This window comes from Mixophyes fleayi, chromosome 7 (assembly GCF_038048845.1).
Source record: "Mixophyes fleayi isolate aMixFle1 chromosome 7, aMixFle1.hap1, whole genome shotgun sequence".
In the NCBI taxonomy this organism is placed as follows: Eukaryota; Metazoa; Chordata; class Amphibia; order Anura; family Limnodynastidae; genus Mixophyes; species Mixophyes fleayi.
The window spans coordinates 125,837,406-125,859,371 of record NC_134408.1 but is presented as its reverse complement, the minus strand read 5'-3'; the positions used below and the strand labels follow the sequence as shown (position 1 = coordinate 125,859,371).

The following is a 21,966-nucleotide window of genomic DNA, read 5'->3' as shown; positions in this document are numbered from 1 at the left end:
TCCCATTAGATTGTTGGCACCCATCTATCAGTGTGAAAGTAATACATGACACAAGACCACACTGTACAATGTTTCTCCTCTTCATTAGACTGACGTGTGAGTTAGATGAACATCCTTTTGTTTTTTTTCATGAGTAATTAAGAAAAACTCATCATCTATAATTACTCCTGACAGATATTGACTTAACTATATTGTAGAAACAAAGTTGTCCTTGGGGGCTCTTAGCTGGTGGCCACTACATAAATAATTGCATTTGCATTCAATAGTTTTAATTAGGTTTGTATGCTTTGTTATGTGCAAGCCTTGCTCTTCTGTAGAAGCAAACTTTTTTATCTTTGTTAAATATTTTGTTTATAAAACTATCAGCGGGTTTGTGTTTAGATTCAGCAACATATAGTATTTGTTTTATACTTGTTTTCAAATTCAGAGACAAACATTCCACTTACCCAGTGGTATTTTAGATTCTTAGCTTGCATGAACCTTTAATCTTATTTGTGGAGATCTTGTCTTACCTTATACATATATATATATATATATATATATATATATATATATATATATATATATATATATCTACATTTGCTTTTTTGAAGGTTTACATATGAAATTGCTCCGGTATTTGTTCTGATGGAACAAATAACACTTCGTAAAATGAGGGAAATAATTGGCTGGTCTGGAAAGGACGGAGACGGCATTTTTTCCCCAGGTGAGTTTCCTGAACGACTTTACAGCTGTGAAAGTAATGGGAAGTTTATTTTCAATCTGAGCTGCACACCAGAATGCTCTGAAGCACAAGTGTAATGGTAATGCAACAGAGGCTAAAAGGCACAAATTCCACATAACGATAAAGCTGTACAATAAATAACACCCTACGCCGTCTGACAAATACAGAGATGAGGATCATTTAAAGTTCAAAGTAATAAGTGAAGGGAAACTGACTTCAGTGCAGGTTTTCACTAGTATAGTCTTTTATTTATTTACTTGTTTATTTACTTACCTAGTAAGCAGGTAACACTAGTAATGGAATAGCAAGTTCTCTACAGCTATAGGCATGTCCTATAGCGCGTGATCCCCTTGGCGCACAGTAAGTGTAGAGGTGGAGATATGTGTAAGAGATGGGCAAATAAAAGGCCCCTTATCATTTTAATACTGGTTGAGTCAAGGCTTTAGACATAAAAACATATTGCCACATATAAACAACAAATCAAGCATAGGTTGCAACCTTGCAGATATATCACATATCAGAGGGACAGGTTTCAATTCATTATACATCCGAAAATAATATAAGAGTTCCAAATGCAATATTCTTATCTGGAGGTGCTAGTTCCTGTGGGGGAACTAATAGTCCGTGTTGCCAAATGAACAGACTTCCCAATAAACGGAATATTGGAAGGTATGTCCCATAGAGTTCAATACTAAAGTTCCAGGTAAACAAAGACTTCCAAACTAGTGGTAGTGTCCAGACACCTCTACACTTACTGTGCGCCAAGGGGACCACCGTGCTTTATTCACAAGTTTATTATTTAAGGGTTGGGACTATCCCTTATTATTCCTCTGGCCCCCCCAGGCAGCCCTCTGATACTAAACCTAAACTAGGGAGCGCGAACCACTTCTACTCCTCTTGAATGTCCTATAGTGCAGTGGTTCTCAAAATATGCTCTGACGTTACACAGCTGCATGTGATATCCCATATTGTAAAAGAGTTGGAGATGTTAGATATCCACACAGGCCATGAACCAATCTGCTTATTGCTTGATTCTCTAAAGCACACAGCCTTTTTGTATTCCTGAGCTAAACACATAGAGATAAAGCTTAGAGAAACAATGCTGTTCTTCTACCATTAACTTTTATTGGAAGCTCATTTGCTGAAGGCAGGTGCAAAATCATAAAGAGTCCCAAAACAATTGAATGGTAACATTGTGTACTTTCAGGGTGAACACATCACTGATAAATAATACAGCTTCTAAATGACCCAATACAGATATGGGATCTATTATCCAGAGTGTTCAGGACTAAGTGGTTTTCCATAACCTGAATGTACAATGCAACTTAATATGTCGGCTGTTCGTAAATAAATAAATATAATAATAATCATAATCATTTGGAGCACTGTGCCTAAATATATATTACATTTATCCAGTGCCGTAACTAGACATTTTAGTGCCCTGGGCGAGACAGGGCACCGGCGCCCCCATCTAAGTGGGAGTGACATTTGTCAAGTGGGTGTGGCCAACCTAATGTGGGGGTGTGGCTAGCATCTGACCACTTTCTGCAGCAATTCTTTCAATTTCTCTCTTCATAGGATTCAGGAATAGCCAAAAAAAATTTCCCTTACTGTCAACACCGGATATAAAGCCAGACAAAGCAATTACCCTGTGTATTACACTGTATCAGTAGGAGATCGGTATATACTGCATTGTATATTATACTAATGTAACCTCATTTTAATATATATCAGCAGAGTGAAGAATATACATCTATGTTTAATGCTGCAGTGAAGTAGTTATGTAAATGGGAAACGCAGGTCGGCCCTGTCTCTCTCTTGAAAGCTTCATGCTATCCAGTAAACAGAATCCCACATCGCCTCACAAATATGATTTACCACTCTCGGAATGTAAATTCTGCCTGACAGCTCCACACTAAACAAGCCCATTTACCGAGGTTCAAATGGCTCAGCTGACTGCTCCGCTAAGCGCCCTGCTCCCACACTCCAATCTTTCACTACCTTGAGACAGCGAAGTGTTCTTGCCCGCAGCCCGGAGGTACGGGGCGGCTGAGTCCCTTGTTGACCTGCGCTGGGAGAAACGATAGCAACTCACCACAGCGCCCACAATAATGGAGAATTCAGCTTTTCACTTTCTTCCGCAGTGGAACGCATGTGCGTTCCAACAACAGGAAGTTCGGCATTTGGAACGCAAATGCGTTCCAAATGCCGAACTTCCTGCTTTCACATGCGTTCCACTGCATGGATTGTTGCTTGTAGGAGAGCTGAATTAGAGCGGCAATTCCTCTGGGCATGAAGGCACGTATCGGGCGGCTGCGCCTCCTTGGGCTTGCGCCCGGGGCAGTCGCACCGCCCGCACCGCCGTCGTTACGGCTCTGCATTTATCTGTCATTCACCTTCAATTATTTAGTATTGCTCCTCACAGTGACTGTAGGAGAAAATGCTCAGTGTTCATTCCAGTGAGCATAAAATTATTACATGTAAAGGGTTTCTAGATAACGGATCCATGGTATATATATATATATATATATATATATATATATATATATATATATATATATATATATATAAAACACATAACAGGAAAGGCACTCACGTTTGTAGATATTTCTCCAGCCTGGGTGCAGGAACTCCAATAACATGAATGTAAAAAATAGTATAATTAGGAGGCACTCACAGGACTTTTCCAGAATATTAAAGTATTTATTCCATTAAAAATTGGTCAACGTTTCGGGCTCCACACAGCCCTTCATCAAGACAGTCTTGATAAAGTGCTGTGTGGAGCCAGAAACATTGACCAATTTTTAATGGAATAAATACTTAAATATTCTGGAAAAGTCCTGTGAGTGCCTCCTAATTATACTATTATATATATATAAATATATATATATATATATATATATATATATATATATATATATATATATATATATATATATATATATATATGTTTCTGTCCAAAAGCATTTAAAAGCCATTCCAATTCCCCATGTAAACTTTGCTAAAATACATATTCCCTCATTATATACCTCTCATTAATTACCTAATAGCCCCATTTCAGGGACTACCATGACATGATCTGTCTTCTCAGTCCTGGGGGTATATTTACTAAACTGCGGGTTTGCAAAATATAGAGATGTTGCCTATAGCAACCAATCAGATTCTAAGTATCATTTATTTAGTGTATTCTACAAAATGACAGCTAGAATCTGATTGGTTGCTATAGGCAACATCTCCACTTTTTCAAACCCGCAGTTTAGTAAATATACCTCCTGGCCTTAAGTTTTGATTTGAGAATCTGACTCCTTTTCGATCCATAGATTAACATATAGTGCTGCACTATTATAGCATATTATATTATACAACCTATATTATACTGATCTCTTTCTTCCCTACAATTTTCCCATAGAATTAAACATTTAATTTAATTGCTGTAAGAAAAATCAGGTTTGAACAAGGTTGTAAATTTAAAACGTAAATATAATTGGTAATAATAGGTGCAGGCAATTGTGTGTTAGATGATACAGGTTATGTTGAAATGTAGGATATGTTATGCATATACAATGTAATATTTATGGTTTGTGTGTCAGTCAAACCTTTACAGAGTAATTAGTAGAATTCTTTGACATTCGGGAAAGTCATGTTTTTATGCTCTGTTATTAGGAGGTGCAATTTCCAACATGTATAGTATCATGGCTGCTCGACACAAATACTTCCCTGATGTAAAGACCAAAGGCATGGCTGCTGTTCCTAAACTCATCATCTTTACTTCGGAATATGTGAGTGAATTGGGAACGACACACAATTTTATTCCTGTCCTCTGTTAAATAATAAGATGATTTGCAAATTATTTTCATGAACTTTTTGTTACTGTCTTCTGGTAAGAAAAAAGGCAAACACTACAGTGGTTTGTAGCCTATCTACTTGTGAGCTGTAGATTTCAGTTGCTATGTTTGAAAAGATAGTAGTCTGGGCTCTAACATCCGCTGTACATACAAAAGGAAAAGATGCTTCATGGATTAAAATTTTCTCCATAACATTGTATGGTCTTTGTTACTGGTGGAATAAAGTGAGTTTTAAGGCTGAACACCCACTGGTGTTACATTAGTGTTTTTGAACACTAGTGTATACGTGAGGGAAACACATCTCATGTGCAAATCTAATAGTGGTAGAGGGTTTGGTGACACTAGAAACAATGAATTTTAGTGTCACCCCTTTTTACATGCATGTTACTAGTGTCCAAAGTTTATGTAATTATTACCATTGGATAGAGTCCTGCCCTTTACAAAAACAGTGAACCCAATTTTTTCGTTGCCTGCACATTACAGTTTTGTCCATGGAAACCAGGTGGAGTTTTCATTAACTATAATAAAATTTGGCACAGATAGAACTTCTGTTAGTTTCATACGCATAATTGCCTACTCTCCCGGAATGTCCGGGAGACTCACGAATTTTTGGGAGTTCTCCCGGACTCCCGAGAGAACAGGCAAAAATCCCAGATCCAGAAGTCGCCGCTGTTATAGATGGCGTCTGCGAGGCTAAACGCGCCCTCTTGGCCCGCCCCCATGCTGCGATTGGACAAAATGGCCTAATATTGACAGGGGCGGAGCCTAACGGCGCACCACGTGTGGCCACGCCCCCTCGACGGGCCCCCTCCCGGACAGCTGCCTCTAAAAGTAAGCAAGTATGTTCATACGTTGTTGCAACAATCTTTCAGCTCTTGTAAAAAAAAACAGTTAAAGTTTATTCTCAGAGCTAAACTGGTAAGTGTATTTGTTCATTTTAAACCATAAAGTAGCAGTGTGTTAATGCAAGAAAGCGCAATATTTTCAGTTGTGAAAAATTGATATAAAATAATAATGTCAATATACAAGCTGCAATAAACCTCTATGTGCAATGAATGTCAAAGGAAACTAGGTGGACTCTTGCAGGACTGAGAGCTACCGAGAGGAAATTGAAGTCCGTATTATGGCTTCTTGGACCTATAATTTTGTAGAATACATTAGGCAGACTTGGTAAAATCGGATAATGTGCAGACATTCTGGGAGTGCTGTGACCATGCCGAAAAATAGGAAGCTATTGGTCTGCGCAGTCAACTGTGTTTTGCACCTGCCTTTAATCTGTCTCTGTTGGGGCAGGAGCCGCCGGTCTCCATTATAATACACCAAGACCAGGCCATGGTACTTTGTGGCCTCTTCTCTTAGTTTTTAATCCCTTATCTGTAAAAACATAAGTGGGCCAGGGGGCAATTACCCTCCTATCTGTCTTGCCAGCTTTTCCTTGATCACAATATATTAAGTAGTTCAATAACTCTATATGGTTGTATTTCAGAGTCATTATTCAATGAAGAAAGCTGGAGCAGCCCTGGGATTTGGGACAGAGAATGTGATCCTGGTGAAATGCAATGAAAGGTAATATAAGATACTTATCTGTTTTTTGGCTTTTTAAGACACCATTCAGTTAAAATGGAGCAAAATACAACAAAGAAAACTTTATTATAAAACCTCAAAATGATCATGCAGGTACAATGCCATAAAGTATGTTTTAAAGCCTAAGTTACTGACTGCAATAAAGACGTAAATCATGGTTATTGGTGCACTAATTGATCTCAGACTTTTTGTATAATTAAAGTTAAAGTTTAAAATTGCTGGAGCACAGATGGAGAAGGTAAAGTGTACTTATTGTAGCAAGGGAGTGACTGCATACTACCATGTGCCACTTCACTAATGACCTGTTTAATGGGCCCAATACACAGTTTCCTCTGCAACGTGTCTCTTTCGTTTTAAACCTGACAATCTTTGCAATAATTACAGAGGGAAGATCATTCCGGCGGACTTGGAGGACAAAATTCTCGAAAGTAAACAAAAGGTGTGTAGACCTGGCACAAGCTATGTGTTTGGCTAATTATTGTGTCATTTTTTGAGTATAATAAAAAAAACAACAGCACTGTCGCACATAAACCAATTACTGTATGCAAACATTGTGTAGATTTATATCCTGTTATTAATGCAAATCTAATGTTTGTCACACACCAGAAACTGTCAATATTTAAATGTTTTCATTATTATAACAGCGTAGTGAAATCAAGATACGGATGTAATATCTGTAATGAGAAAATCCCAGCGTTGACACAAGTCTCAACCTAATATTCATATTTGGTGCATGTCTGCTAAAGCTCAATGTCTTATGTTGTTAATGGAATTGATGCATGGGCTGTGTCAAAAGACACTTTACATGTCATAGGAAAATATATGCTCCTTATGTATCACAGATAAACTTTCTAAACTAGTAAATAATACACAAAACATTTATCATGTTATTATCCAGTTTTGCTATGATACAAAGCTGCATAAAGTTTTTTGTGATGAACGAAAACTCAACATTCCGTAACATGATCACAGGTGAAAGTAGTGGTATAGGGGCAAGCCAATTATATAGCTACCATGTGTGATGCCCTATTACCCACCCATGGACAGACTGAAGCTGTCCCCTCGTGTGGTCCTGGTACAGCTGCTTCTTGGCCCAAGGCTGGACGATAAGATGCTGCTGTTCTTGGTCCATGCAGTCACTCTTCCCCACCCATAATCAGTTCAGCTGGGCTCATCCAACCTCACTTTAACTGCCACAATTGCCCAACATCCTCAGAAAGGTCTGGGTAATATTCACCTGTCTCTTCCCCTCTTGGCACCCTTGGTAATGGCATATAAAAAGGTGGGTGCAAAGAGAAAAAAAGAAAAGAATATCTAATGTACAGCATATAATGTAATTCTCATGTTTGGGAAAGTCATACCTATTCATGAGGTTTACATTGTAGAAATATTTTGTTTTAATAGATTCATAAAGCACTGGAAATTCAATAATACATGAGAGCCACCCAAACGTCTCTAGGGCGGTTCATGTTAACCTAACATTGGCTCAGTTGGCACATAGATAGGTCTTCCTTTGGATTTCTGTGAAATATGTGGGTCCTTAATCCCATGTTTTTTTTTACCATTTTGTAAATCATGGCCATTTAGATTTTACATCCTATGCAAAATCTATAAATACATACTATAAACAACCTTTGTGCTGCATAGTAAGCATACGGCACTCTTGTGTGTGTTGTAGGGACATGTACCACTTTATGTGAATGCTACAGCTGGGACAACTGTCTATGGTGCGTTTGACCCCATAGATGAAATAGCGGACATATGTGAAAAGTACAACCTCTGGCTTCATGTGGATGTAAGTATTGGTCACATGGTATATCATTGTCATATCTAGGACTGGGAGCAGGTCTTGTTGAGTAACAGTCATGTGACTTGTGTTATTTGTATTGTCCCAGGCCGCATGGGGAGGTGGACTTCTCATGTCCAGGAAACATCGCCATAAGTTGAACGGAATAGAGAGGCAAGTATCTTAGAAGCTTAAAAATTGTGATTTATGACATTTTTTAAGGCTCCTACAGGTTCTTTTAATGTGAGGTAACTCCGCACTGATGTTTTTTATAGCGTCTGTTTTCATATACCACCAAGCAAGGGAGTTATTACAAATTGCTGGGTCTCATAGCAAATTTTTAAAGAATCCTCTATCCCTTGAAACCACTCCACAGCTCCTGTTCATAACTAAACATCCCCCCATTGATATTTGCGCACTAATGACAATTTTACTAATCTGAACGCTATGACCCTGCCAGTAATTCTCAGTAGCTGCTTACTCATTGCTGTCTGATAAATAAATACACACCTGGGGCCTGATTCATTAAGGATCTTAACTTGAGAAACTTCTTATTTCAGTCTCCTGGACAAAACCATGTTACAGTGCAAGGGGTGTAAATTAGTATTAATGAATTAGGCCCCTGGACTGAGGGCACCTTCATAGTCTCTGCCCACGTAAGTGGTCAGACCCCATTTCAATCCCATGGCAAAATAGTTATTAGTATAATATAATTATAAACTGCCAATATCATCCACAGCACTGTATAGAGTAAGTAATACATGCAAGGCATTATATCAATTACATGATTTTAACGTTTACACAAACACAACACAATATGAATGAGATCCCTGCATAATATTAGTATAGTTAATCCCTTGTATCCAATATATTACATAATGCTGTGCAAAGCAAAACAAAAATGTATATAAGGGTTTACAATAATTTGGGTACAATAATATATTTGTTCCAAACATAGTCTATTTTAAGCCCAAACAGAAATGACACAGATCTTGTGCTGGCTTGCACCTCTGGTTGCCATTTGTCAGTATTTTACTTATTTTATCACAATAAAGGTTATGCTTGTTGTCATATAGCACACATAAGGGTTTGTGTATCAAAATCCTAAATTTAGCGACTTCACAGTTTGTTATATCATTTATCAAAAAGATAGACAAAAGGGAAGTAAATAAAAAAAAAAAAAAAAGTATTGAAAACTTGCATTAACACAAAGATAACTAAATTTAGCAAAATAAGATCTGTAAACTGGAGCATCTTATTTTTTTTTTTAATTGGCAAGAATTTTCCATTCATTACAATGGACTTTGTCACATCTGAATTGGTTAGGTCTTTTTAGGGGACAATTCAATTCAGTGCAAGGTCAATTAGACACTTCGTGTGAAGTGTCTCTCTGTGATGTTCAGTACCTAAAACATTGCTGATTTTTGTTCGCACCTCATACAGATGTTTTAGGTAGTGTATTACGATACCCAGAACTATGCTCAATTGCACATCATGCGAAGCTCATACAGGACCTTGTGTTAAATTGAATTCCCCCATTAGACTATCTTTTAGAACATAAGTGGCCTGATTCATGAAGGCAAGCAAAGCAGACAAAAGGAGTAAATTTGCACTTTGGCAAATTCATGTTGCATTAGAGGGGGAGGTAAATTTAAAATGTGAGCACAGATTTATAGTTAGGGTAGGGCAGGTCCTAGATCAGCTTTAAATTTCAGTGTAAAAATAAAGCTATCAAGTATTTGTGTGCTGGATGAAATATCAACCTGTATTTATCTTTTGTGCAAAATAATAAACTAATTTGCACCCCTTGCATTGTAACAAGGTTTGTCCAGGAGCAAATTTACTCCCTATTTTGCTTTGCTTGTCTTAATGAATCATACCTAAGGAGTCTAGTTTTGGTAAATAGCTGAAGTCTGTACTTTACGGGAATACGGGCACTAAGTTGTGAGCACGAACAGATCAGTCTGACTTGAGCGCACAGACAGACACATCTTTGTGCCCTGTACTCTCCATCATAAATGACCTTAGTAATATCATATTGTTAGTTCTGGTAGAAGTGAGAGAAGGTCACAGACACAGAGTACAGGGCATCGTCGTGTTGCTGTTTCTTTATCATGAGATACAAACTGTCTAACATCACTACTCTCATTAGCATGTATTGATCAGACAGTAGATGACATGTCAAAGTTACTGCCTTGGTTTTTTTTCCATGGCCCGGGGGAAAAGCAACTGTGACATGACCTCTTTATTTGCCCCACTGAAACTCGACAAAAAACGTCAGTAAAAATAAGGTTGCTGAGATTAAAAATGAGAGGACATCTATTGCTGTAAATATCAATGTTCCCATTGTACTAGGGCTGAAGCACTGCAGGCAAGGGACGACAGAGCGCATTGCTTCTGTGTTATATAATAGAAGCACAATTGTATATTCATTTATAAAGCATGTTGTTCAGCTATGGGAGGCCTCAAGCTATAAGGAAGAAATGTCAGTGAAGATGTAGGGACACAACAGTGATGAATATTATTGTAAATATAAATATATCAATGGGTAAAACACATGCACTCGTTTCTCTTGTAGATACTTATACATGAAGGTATTTAGACTTAGCCTAGGTTATAACTTATGTGCTGTGTTGTAGATTTACCCAGATGTAAAAAAAAAAAACGTCACCGGGAAGGACATTGGGTTTGATTTATTTATTGAAAAAAATTACAGTTTTATAATAGATTTTTAAAATAAAAAAAAAATGCTGGTCCTTCACTCATTCACCTGAAAGAGGCTAATCAGCAAATGTAGTCACCTGCGCTCTGCTGATTTCACCTCCCCTCTCCACCAGTAAAAACCAAGGAGCTCAAGGCAGCAAACTGTCATCCAAAAGTCTTCACAGATAGACTGCAAAAAGTGGAATGAGGCCTAAACATTGTTTGCACTTAGTACATGGAAAACAATAGTAGTAATGAATGCAAAGACTTACAAAATAGATAAGTGATATTACAATATTTAACAATCATTTATATGTAAATCACATAGCACAAACACTGATGTACACTGTACAAAAAGCAGCAGATTTAATGCGATAACTTGGTCTATATCTCATTAGTATTAACACCTATTAGGATAGACCTTCTATTGTTTAGAGATTATCTTACATTAATATTTAATTCATGCCTCCCACAAATCATCAATGTACTGTTAAAATAGATACATTTATTTGAGCCTTTACTCTGCAATGCTGTGGATTTCATAAGTAGTGTACACATTGTTCATGATATTTAATTGATATGTGGTCTCTTTGTCTAGAGACCACATTTGTTGAGGTCACATCAAGGTGTGGATTATATACCCTTAATTTTATTTATTTTTGTTATACTGTGCGTAGATTCAGCCATTCTAACAAGGATTTCAGGTTTAACTAAACTGGAACTCCTCACTTTTCTGTAGTAAAATGATAGACCCAATTAATGTAGTCACACTATTAATAAGCATCTGGTTTAACTTAATGTGGGCTTTTATTTTGGTAGGCAGTCACATACTTAGCTGTATAGTGGTGTGCAGATCTGAAATGTATTGAATGTTCTCATATATTATCTTTCTAGAGCTGACTCAGTCACTTGGAATCCTCACAAGATGATGGGTGTTTTACTTCAATGTTCAGCCATTCTATTAAGGGAAAAGGTAACAGACGTTAATAAACATCAGCAATGTAAAACAGTAGTATCTGTTCAGTCAATACACAAGGGCCAAACTCAGTAAGTACTGTGATCACTATTCACTTTTGACGTTGTTTGCCTTTTGCGCTAAACAATAACATAGATTGAGCACAATATTGGAACTAGGTTGAGACTCCTGACAGGTTCATAGAAAATGCACAGCTATGATGCACAAGTGGTACCAAATTATCTACAAACTACTCTAAATGATGTCCTTACAATCTGTGCTTAGTGATGTCATGACGTTAGTATTCTTTGTGTTTCGGATGCACCATTGTGAATATGGAGTCAATATAAGTTTTTCTGCATTAAAATCAGTGCATTAAAGGAAATAATGTAAATAATAAGAGAAGGGCCAATGCACCTCGAAGGAGACACTAAAAGAAAAGATTGAGTTCCGGGTGGCCGAGATCCTTCACGTACCCTATATTTCTACACTCCCCAAACCAGATATTATTATACCCCGACACCGTTTGGGTCCCTATGCTACAACAACCCCTTTCAAAGAGTATGATCTCAATGGTTTATAATCTACTGGTGACTGGAGCTATGTCCCACTCTGCATCAGCCTGTCCACAATAAGGGAAAGGGTATTGAAGGCCTCTATTTCGACTCACGCTAAAGAACATCCTATAAAATCTACTACAGGTGATACTTGGTGCCAATCAGATTAAGGGGGATCTTTGGCACAGCCTCTTCCTAATGCTGGACTTCCTTATCTGGTGGACCTGCCCCGAAATATTAAAATATTGCAATCTCCAAGAATCCATGGTTTTTCCTTTTTGGTTGACCCCTTGTGGATTTAAACAAGTATTCTGCTAAACTCTCTTCTTTACAAATCATCAATGCAGCTAGATGTTTAGTAGCTCATCACTGGAAAAACCTGCACTCTCCCGCCATGCACAATAAAATTTGGCACTTTGCGAAAATGGAGACATTTTCCATTTACCTAAATAAGAAATCTCTCAAGTTTACAAAGATCTGGGGGTAAATTTATCAAGCTGAGAGTTTTCTGGCGGGTTTGATAAACCAATCAGATTCTAGCTGTCATTTATGTAGTACATTCTGCAAAATGACAGCTAGAATCTGATTGGTTGCTATAGGCAACATCTCCACTTTTCAAACCCGCCGGAAAACTCTCAGCTTGATACATTTACCCCCTGGAGTTTATGGTATTATTATAAAAAGACAACTTTTCAAAATAACCCTTCAGACGATCTGTCAGACCTACTTTTGTAACCTCTTAACATTAACAATCACTCTTAGCTTATGGTATCTGTAGGTACATATCATATCACTAGCAGCTAATTACTTAGAAACACAAGAATCTGACATTTGACTGCCGGGGTCCCTGAGGCCAGTTTCAGTCCCCACCCCACCTATTCCTCATATATAATATACACATAAATATAACACACTGTCCTATTTACTCTGCTCACCGATTATAACATAACAGCCAGCCATAGATAATACCAGGATTAACATTTATCGCACACATTACATTGCTATATATGTGTTGTGTTTTGTTTTTAAACAACAGGGTATACTTCAAGGATGCAATCAGATGTGTGCAGGATATCTCTTCCAGCAAGACAAGCAGTACGACATATCATATGACACTGGAGATAAGGCCATACAATGTGGTCGCCATGTGGACATATTCAAATTCTGGCTGATGTGGAAAGCAAAGGTATAAGTTCATAAAAAACATAATGTACCTATCTAGCTAACTATATATAACATACAGTATCTACACAAGAATCTATACTGTAAAAAGGGAAAGACTTTGTAAATTCATTTGGCAAGCTGGTAGCCCAAGGCCTGTTTCCCCATTCCATATATGGCTAAATTTATACAGGAACATTGATACTCAGTAGTCCGTCAATCAGAACTACTGCAGCCACATTTCTTGAACTAAGCATGCAGGGCCTGATTCATTAGGGTACGTATCAGCCGGTTTTGAGCATATCATTCACAAAATCACTTGCTCAGAACCACCAGGTATGTCTGGAAATGCAGCCCGTTTTATTGCTCTAACGCATGGAAAGGGCTGTTACTACCCCCTACATAAAAGGGGGGTGTTCTAGGTGGGGAAGAGGCGGGTGTCTGAAGTCAGTGTACAGTGTGTGTGTGCCATATTAGAGCGCACAAGCTCTACTGCTGTGGGAGTAAACTACCCGTATATCTTGCTCCAGCTCTGGGGCATTGGGGCATGTTTAACTTAGCCGGCAGGTCAGCCAGCACTACAGCCGACCGAACTACAGGCTCTTTACTGTGTACAAAAATATAGATTAAAAAAACCACCCGCCGCTTCCCCACTCAGAACACCCCCCTTTTATGTAGGGGGTAGTAACAGCCCTTTCCATGCGTTAGAGCAATAGTACGGGCTGCATTATCTATTGCCATTAACCCTAATGCTGCCAGGTAACTGCTGGTTGCAGTGATATCAGGGAAAAAAAGCATGAACCCCCCCTCCACCGATTTCACCAAAACCAGCACTAGGCCAACCAGCTCTAGTGGGTGGCACTATAGCAGGGGGACTCACAGCAAGGGTCCCCCTGCCATAATGAAAAACCAAGCCCAGGCTGTTCAGCACGTGGCTGGATTCCCTAGGAAGTGGGAACCGCAAAAAAAATCTCATTTACGGGGCCCCCCTCTAGAAAGAACCAGCCCAGTGCTGAAAGCACAAGGGCTCTTCCTACACCCCTGGGGTGCTGGGTGTAGGGTAATAAAGCATGTGTAATGTAAGAATAAGTGAAAAATACCATATTATTTTGTGGAACTACAAGTCTCAGCTAGTCTGGACTGCCATTAACAGTCTGGGCATTCTGGTGTTTGTAGAACTACAAACACCAGCATATCCATGGCAGCCAAGGCATGCTGGCACTTGGAAAACCACAAGTGCTACCATGCCCTGACACCCAGGGCCCACTGTGACCTGTAGTACCACAAAGTTAAATGTAAATATACCACAGCACCCTCTTTATAACCACATTACTTTTATAAAAATAATAAAACCCCTTAAATAAAACGCACAACCCTCGTTTAAACCACATATATTTATTACAAATAATAAAACCTCATATATTTAGCATCTGATGTCTTCATCGGTATGGAATCCAATCTTGTAAGCTTTCCATCTAATAAGGCTTGAAACCTTAACCAAAACAAACCAAAATATTCCCAAGGTCCTGTTGATGTCCAAAAAAAAAAACGTTCCAGGTCCATGAGTAGTTGAAAAAAATGAAAGCCCAAAAAATGATATTTCAAATATCTATGAAAAACATCTTTTCTTCGGTCACATGAGTTGGGAGGAATACCCTAGGATACCCCCTTTGACAGCCGAACTGACCACCATCTCCTTAGTCGCTTCCCCCCCCCCCCACTTCCTCCCTTATATGGAGTGTGGGGAAAAAATTACAGATATGAGTAGGAAGATATCTCTCTCTCCTTTAAAATTAACTAATTAGTGCTTAGAACATTTCTCCCACTGAGTTTCAGCTGGGTGCACTGCAAGACACAAGTTATATAAACTATGATATCATTGTATCTTTCTCAAACAGGGCACTGCAGGATTTGAACAACAGATCAACAAATGCTTGGAGCTGTCAGAATATTTGTACTCAAAGATCAACAATCGGGAAGAATTTGAAATGGTTTTCAAGGGAGAGGTTAGTTTTCCAAATTATGTTATCCAAGTACTAGCACAGATATAACAACAAAAACTATATACCAATTTGTATATAATCAAATGCTGGTAGTAAAGCACCATTGTCCATCCTGGGATCTTTGTCAAGATCACACCTAACAGGACCCTCAATGTGTTGCAAGTTTACTGAATCACAGTTTTTCTGTTTTCCAGCCTGAACACACAAATGTTTGCTTTTGGTACATCCCCCCAAGCCTCAGAGGCATGCCTCCATGTAACGAGCGACAAGAAAAACTGCACAGGGTGAGAAATCTTACTTCCAAATAAGTCTGGCTTGTAATATATTTAATTGTAACAATCAAATGTGCAATTGTATATGGTTGAATAACATACCATAATAAATAAATAAATATATATATATATATATATATATATATATATATATATATATATATATATATATATAAAATGTGTAGAGGGGGAGTGGCATTAGAACAATAGAAGGGGGAAAGTTGATAGGCTCATATTGGGTTTAGGTCATCCAGGTCGGGATGGCAGAAAGGCAATTGGACACATGGGAAAGGAAGAGGGCATCATCTTTGTAGAAGTGGCGAAGAAGTGGGAGAGCCAATCACTAAAGTTGTCTAGGAATTGGGAGAACAGACAAAAGGAGTGAACTTTGAAGGAGGAGATGGAGAGAGAAGGGTTCAGGGGGGTGACGCTATAGGTCCAGCTAGGAGTCAGTAGGTTGCCTACTCCACAACCTCTGGTCCCCAGTACCAGGATTGTGAGTGAAGGAGAGAACACTTGTATATTATAAGGAATAACATACTCTCTACTGTGAGTTATTATGGACATATTAGTTTTTATTAGGCTGAAGCACCAAGTGGCTAAAGTTCTTATTTGATTGAAGTTACAGCACATAATGTTTTTATGCACCATGTAGCTTATGTTATTAAATAAGCTACTGAGTGGAAAAGGCAGTAGACATATAATATTGATGGTCAAAAATCTGTAAAATTATTGGGGTTCTATATAGTCTTGATCCAGCTCTACTAAAAAAAATAGATTGTTCTTTCATTGTTGATTTGCTGTTGTGAGCTCTAGGGTTAAATGTATCAAGTTTCGATTTCTGCAGGGGGACATTTAAATCGGCGATGGCTTGTAAAGGCAACTTTCAGAAACCGGAACTTGATACATTTACCCCCTAATGTAACTGTTTAATCAGATAAACACAATCAATTACTGACTTATTAATATGAAGGTGTGTACAACCCTGAATTCTTACAGAAGACCCTATGACCTGTCACAAGCATTTAATCATTTCTATGGTTTCTTCAAAGGTTGCTCCTAAGATAAAAGCTCTAATGATGGAGTCCGGGTCAACCATGGTGGGATATCAACCCCAGGCAGACAAGGTCAACTTCTTCCGCATGGTCATTTCAAACCCAGCAGCCACCAAATCCGACATCGACTTTCTGGTGGAAGAAATTGAGAGACTGGGGCAGGATTTGTAATAGTTGTCCATGTACAGTTAACCCTCTCTATGCTGGGAGAACCGACTCCACTACCCAGTCGGCTAACTAGTTTTTGTTTGTTTGTTCCCCTGTGAATTAAAACAGGAGAAAAGTCTTAATGAGATCCCCTCAGTACAGTTCTCCTCTGGCACCTTAACAAATATAGGTAGCTGAAACGTATATGTAAATCATTGAAACACAGATAATATTATCTAACATGTGTACTGTGAAACCATATATATGTGTTTGTTAAGGTTGTCAGAAGCGTACACAAAAAAATAAGATAACTGAGTGTTGTAATATTTATCTACTTGTGTGTCTGTGTGTGAATATGTATGTACAGGGCCGGCCCTTGACATATATAATGTAGGCCTTTGCTTCTAGCAGTAAATGCTGGTAGAGCAGGATTCTCAAGCTGTCGAAAGTTAGCGTGTGAAACAGACCTGCTATACAGGGACAGACAGACAAGTTCCTCAAACTCAAGGAGGCCACATAGCAAACTTTGGGACAGTTTTAACTTGTATGGCTAATGGCAACCAAGTGACCCATAGGCCTATATGGATATAATGCTGTTCACACTTGGAAGGATACAAATACTCTGGTTGCTGGATAAAGTTTGTGATACAGTATTACAGCAACAGCTACTACTAACATATTTTCTTTGTTCACTTAACACCAACTGGATTATACCCCACAATGCATTACAAGGCCCAAAAGTGTTGAGCTGCATTGGACAGCCTTTAAGCAATGCATTTTAGGATATATATATACGCCTCCTTTTATATGAAGCAGTAAAAATTATAATTATAATTAAACTCAGATTCATCAATATGATTACTAGGAAGGCTTAATTTATCCCTGTACATGACGAGTATACACACACTCATACATAACTAAATGTACATCTTGTTGTACCAGACAGGGCCACCTTCGGTTTGTGGGGCGGAATCCTGCCTAATAGTATTGAACCTTCTTAAAATTTCTTTACACCATAACTTAACTAGTCCGAGCAGCATTAACCAGTAAATAGTTGTGCATCCCCGTTCTCAGTGTCTAGGGGGTTATTGTAGCACAGTTGTTGTAACAGTTGCTGTATTTCTAGGGATTAATTTGTGTAGATTGTGTATATTATCGTCAAACAAGTTTGTGAACTGGGAATAAATGTCATAGTTTTACAGCAGTTTAACAGTTAAAATATAGGTATACAACAAAAAAAAAGAATTGCTTATTTATATGCAGAGATTTACCATGTTAAAGAGGTGTCTTGTATTTTCTTCCATTTGTATTGTATTCTATTTATAAATATAAATATATATAGTATATATTATTGAGGTCAATTCTAAATAATGTTTATTGTAATTTAGTGTCTTTGTGAGCCAAAGAAAACATAAAAATACATAGTGGAACTTGTATCTATAATCCAGTGCCCTCAAATGTAGTTCAGAAATAGAAAATATATGCCTAGGTTTATCAAAGGGTACAACTTAGATTCTATTATTGCCCATTAGCATGGTGGTATAAATAATATTAAACTGTGTCCCCCTTTGAAAAATCTAGTACGTAGGCTCATAGAAAGATACATACTATCCTAGCACTTTAAAGCCATCAGCATTGACTATATTATATGAATTACAACACACTTTTATTTTACAATTAATTTGTAATGTTACAGTATAATCAGCCAAGTCGCGCTGAAGATCTGTAACTTGTATTTACTGCTTTCATTTACAGTCACTGTGGTATCCTCTAAAAGTCTATAGCAGAGGTAACTGGTTTAGAAATGGCGCTAAATTAACTCAGAGTTTTCAAAAAATAACTTATATCTCCAGTTAGGCCCACAATGGAAACAAAAGTCATGGGTTTAGATTTACTAAACGTTCTACAACAGAAACAGTGGAGGTGTTGCCCATAGCAACCAATCAGAACCTAGCTTTCCTTTTCTAGAATGTACTAAACGCTAGGATTTATTGTATCCTTTGATAAATCCTAGCATCATAAAAGCCATACCTTAGCTTGCATTAAATCTGACTGTTAATTTTAGGTTTACTTTAATATTTGCTGCTCCCACAGTTTGGCCATACTTGCCAACTCTCCCGGATTGTCCGGGAGACTCCCGCATTTTGCGAGAGTCTCCCGGACGAGTGTGGCAATCTCCCTGATAGGAAGGGGGAAAAATTCAGTTTAAACGCCGCGATTCACCCGGAATCGCGGCGTTTAGCCCCGCCCCCGCTGTAAAATGACGCGATTTGCGTCATTCCGTCACGGGGGCGGGGCCAAAATGACGCGATTTCGCCGCCCCGCCCCCTGCACGCCCACGTCCCAGCCGGCATCTCCCGGAAAAAGAAAAAGAAATGTTGGCAAGTATGAGTTTGGCACAAATTAACTTTTCTAATTATCGCTTGTGCACGTCTGGACAAGTGGTTTAGGGATAAACTAAAAACAAATAATAATTAGCAAATTTAAAATACATGAGTAGAAATCAAACAATTAGTCATTTTAGAAAATAAATACATTTAAAAAGCAAGCACTGGCAGTTGGGTTTAATATAAAAAATGACCCTGGGACTACATCAGTTCTTTATTTACAATATATCTAAGTAAACTAGGCACCAGTTTCAGGCAGCACTTTCCACTGGGCAGCAAAGAAATGGTTTGATGTAGGTTTTATGTTTTTATTTCTTCTTAACTTTCTTGTTTTGCTACTTGATGTTTACCAGCCATTTATTTTGCCAATAAAAATATCCAGGGGTAGGTGAACATTATGTCATTTGACCCGCCCCATGATGTAATGCTGCAAATGCGGCATTTTACAGCGGGGGCGGGGCCAAATGCCGTGATTCCCTGAGAATTGCGGCATTTTGGATCTAATTCTGCCCACTTCACTAGGAAGTGGGCAGATGCAGGAGCCTGCCATACTCTCCTGGGAGTCCGGGAGACCCATCCGGAATCCGAGAGTCTCCCGGACATCCCGGGAAAGTTGGCAAGTATGATTTAGGGCATATTCTTTCACAATACCTACGGCAGTGCCAATGTTTGGCACTCAACTACAAAGCTGTTCCACACAACATCACTCATTAATCTAGTCACAAAAACAATTTTTTTCACTTTTGCTTTTCTATGTCATTGGGCACAATATGTAAATCTAAATGCACATCTATTACAATAGTTTGAACTTCAGCGTAGAACAGACAATAATGCGTATACAGCTATATATTATAACCATTACTGTTTAAACAACTACCTTTATATACAGTACATCCTTTTTAATCTCCATTGATGATGTGTGTTGTAAATTCATAACGAGTGAAAAAAATGACTCCTAAAGTTTCACTGTTTGTGACAATCTTGTGTCTATTGTACAGTATCTGTCTAAATGCATTGTCACACTGTCATAACATTCTAATTTCTCAGTTTCTTCATTCATGTTAGATGAAAGCACATGATGATTTCATAAGTGAAACTGATTATACAGATAAAGTGCCAATGTATGGAAAACGCAGTAGGAATAATTTCGGTGCTGTGGATTAATCTGTCAAAAATAGTTATTGGTTAATGACAGAAACCAAACTAATATATATGTGTAGTAATTCTGACAAGTAACACCCATAACTGGACATCATTTTCCAATCTGGGCTACATAGTGATGGGGAATTGAGATAAGCTATAGTCATCAATCACTATGGCCAACTGCACTCTTGCAACTATCGCTTCCACATAGAAGGCAGCCATTTTGTGAGCTGAACTAATATTCTCATATAGTATACTAATACTAATAATATTCATGAGACTGCTAATACTAATAACTAATATTCGTGGAGAAGACGCTTTTGTGGCATCAGTGAGAAACGTTGAGCCTATGTTATGAGCTCCTAATGATTTGATAAGCTCATAAATATATTGATTCAGCCACAAAATGGCTGCCTCCTCTCAGTATAGGCAGCAGATGCACTTTAATTGATTCTGCATTAAACTTGAGCAACTAATTGGCTCATAATCTGGAACAATGGTATCTGATAGAATTAGGGTATTTGAATATTCAATAAATTAAATTCGATATTTGAGGTAGTAAATAAAATTCCACAAATTAAAGTTTAGGGATATTTTCACCAAACTGAATTACCACTTCTACATGATTGACAGCTTTATTCACAGTTATAACCGAAAGGACTCCATGTTGTCTCAGGAGGATGTCAGGAACCGTAGCAATAGCCGCACTGCCATACTTGGATACGTTAGGGCACAGTGTGTGTGAAAAGTGAGAGATATGGTGTGGTGTGGTGTGATCAATGGACCCTTGTTACCCTGTGACTTAAAAGAGATGTTTAACTATTAAAGATTATATGCAATGCAGTTTTAATTTTACAATAAAATTCTACCATAAAAGTGCACGTGCTCTGATGGTGTAATATGAAAGTGTGTCTTATTATTTTACAGATGGATTTCACAACTATTTCAAGGTACATTGCACTATAAGGCCTTGTACACATGGTCACATATGAAGTGTCAATGTATGGAAAACGCAGTAGGTATAATTTCGGTGCTGTGGATTAATCTGTCAAAAATAGTTATTGGTTAATGACAGAAACCAAACTAATATATGTGTAGTAATTCTGACAAGTAACACCCATAACTGGACATCATTTTCCAATCTGGGCTACATAGTGATGGGGAATTGAGATAAGCTATAGTCATCAATCACTATGGCCAACTGCACTCTTGTACCACATAAAAGGCAGCCATTTTGTGAGCTGAACTATTATTCTCATATAGTATATTAATACTAATAATATTCATGAGACTGCTAATACTAATAACTAATATTCATGAAGAGGAAGCTCTTGTGACATCAGTGAGGAACGTTGTGCCTATGTTATGAGCTCCTAATGATTTGATAGGCTCAATTCCCATAAATGTATTGATTCAGCCACAAAATGGCTACCTCCTCTCAGTATAGGCAGCAGATGCACTTTAATTGATTCTGCATTAAACTTGAGCAACTAATTAGCTCATAATCTGGAACAAAGGTATCTGATAGAGGTAGTGCATTGCACTATAAGGCCTCGTACACATGGTCACTATCTTAAAGTGTTTAATACACACTCTTAAAGACTACTGTGCTTCAATGCTGATAATCCAAAAAATAAGGTAAAC

The 21,966-nt window shown here is 38.0% G+C and overlaps 1 protein-coding gene across 2 annotated transcripts in view; it reads left to right on the top strand.

Moving 5' to 3' along the window:
- Positions 1 to 21,201, top strand: part of GAD1 (glutamate decarboxylase 1) — a 64,982-nt gene extending 43,781 nt beyond the window's left edge. For both annotated transcript variants that reach the window (XM_075180665.1, XM_075180664.1), the window contains exons 7-17: positions 594 to 706; positions 4,388 to 4,503; positions 6,056 to 6,135; positions 6,538 to 6,592; positions 7,832 to 7,948; positions 8,049 to 8,113; positions 11,537 to 11,615; positions 13,191 to 13,340; positions 15,214 to 15,321; positions 15,513 to 15,602; positions 16,643 to 21,201. In XM_075180665.1, the coding sequence (XP_075036766.1) occupies positions 594 to 706; positions 4,388 to 4,503; positions 6,056 to 6,135; positions 6,538 to 6,592; positions 7,832 to 7,948; positions 8,049 to 8,113; positions 11,537 to 11,615; positions 13,191 to 13,340; positions 15,214 to 15,321; positions 15,513 to 15,602; positions 16,643 to 16,816 (1,147 nt within the window). In that variant the 3' untranslated portion in view covers positions 16,817 to 21,201. The remainder of the gene's footprint in view (positions 1 to 593; positions 707 to 4,387; positions 4,504 to 6,055; positions 6,136 to 6,537; positions 6,593 to 7,831; positions 7,949 to 8,048; positions 8,114 to 11,536; positions 11,616 to 13,190; positions 13,341 to 15,213; positions 15,322 to 15,512; positions 15,603 to 16,642) is intronic.
- Positions 21,202 to 21,966: the final 765 nt, after the last annotated feature.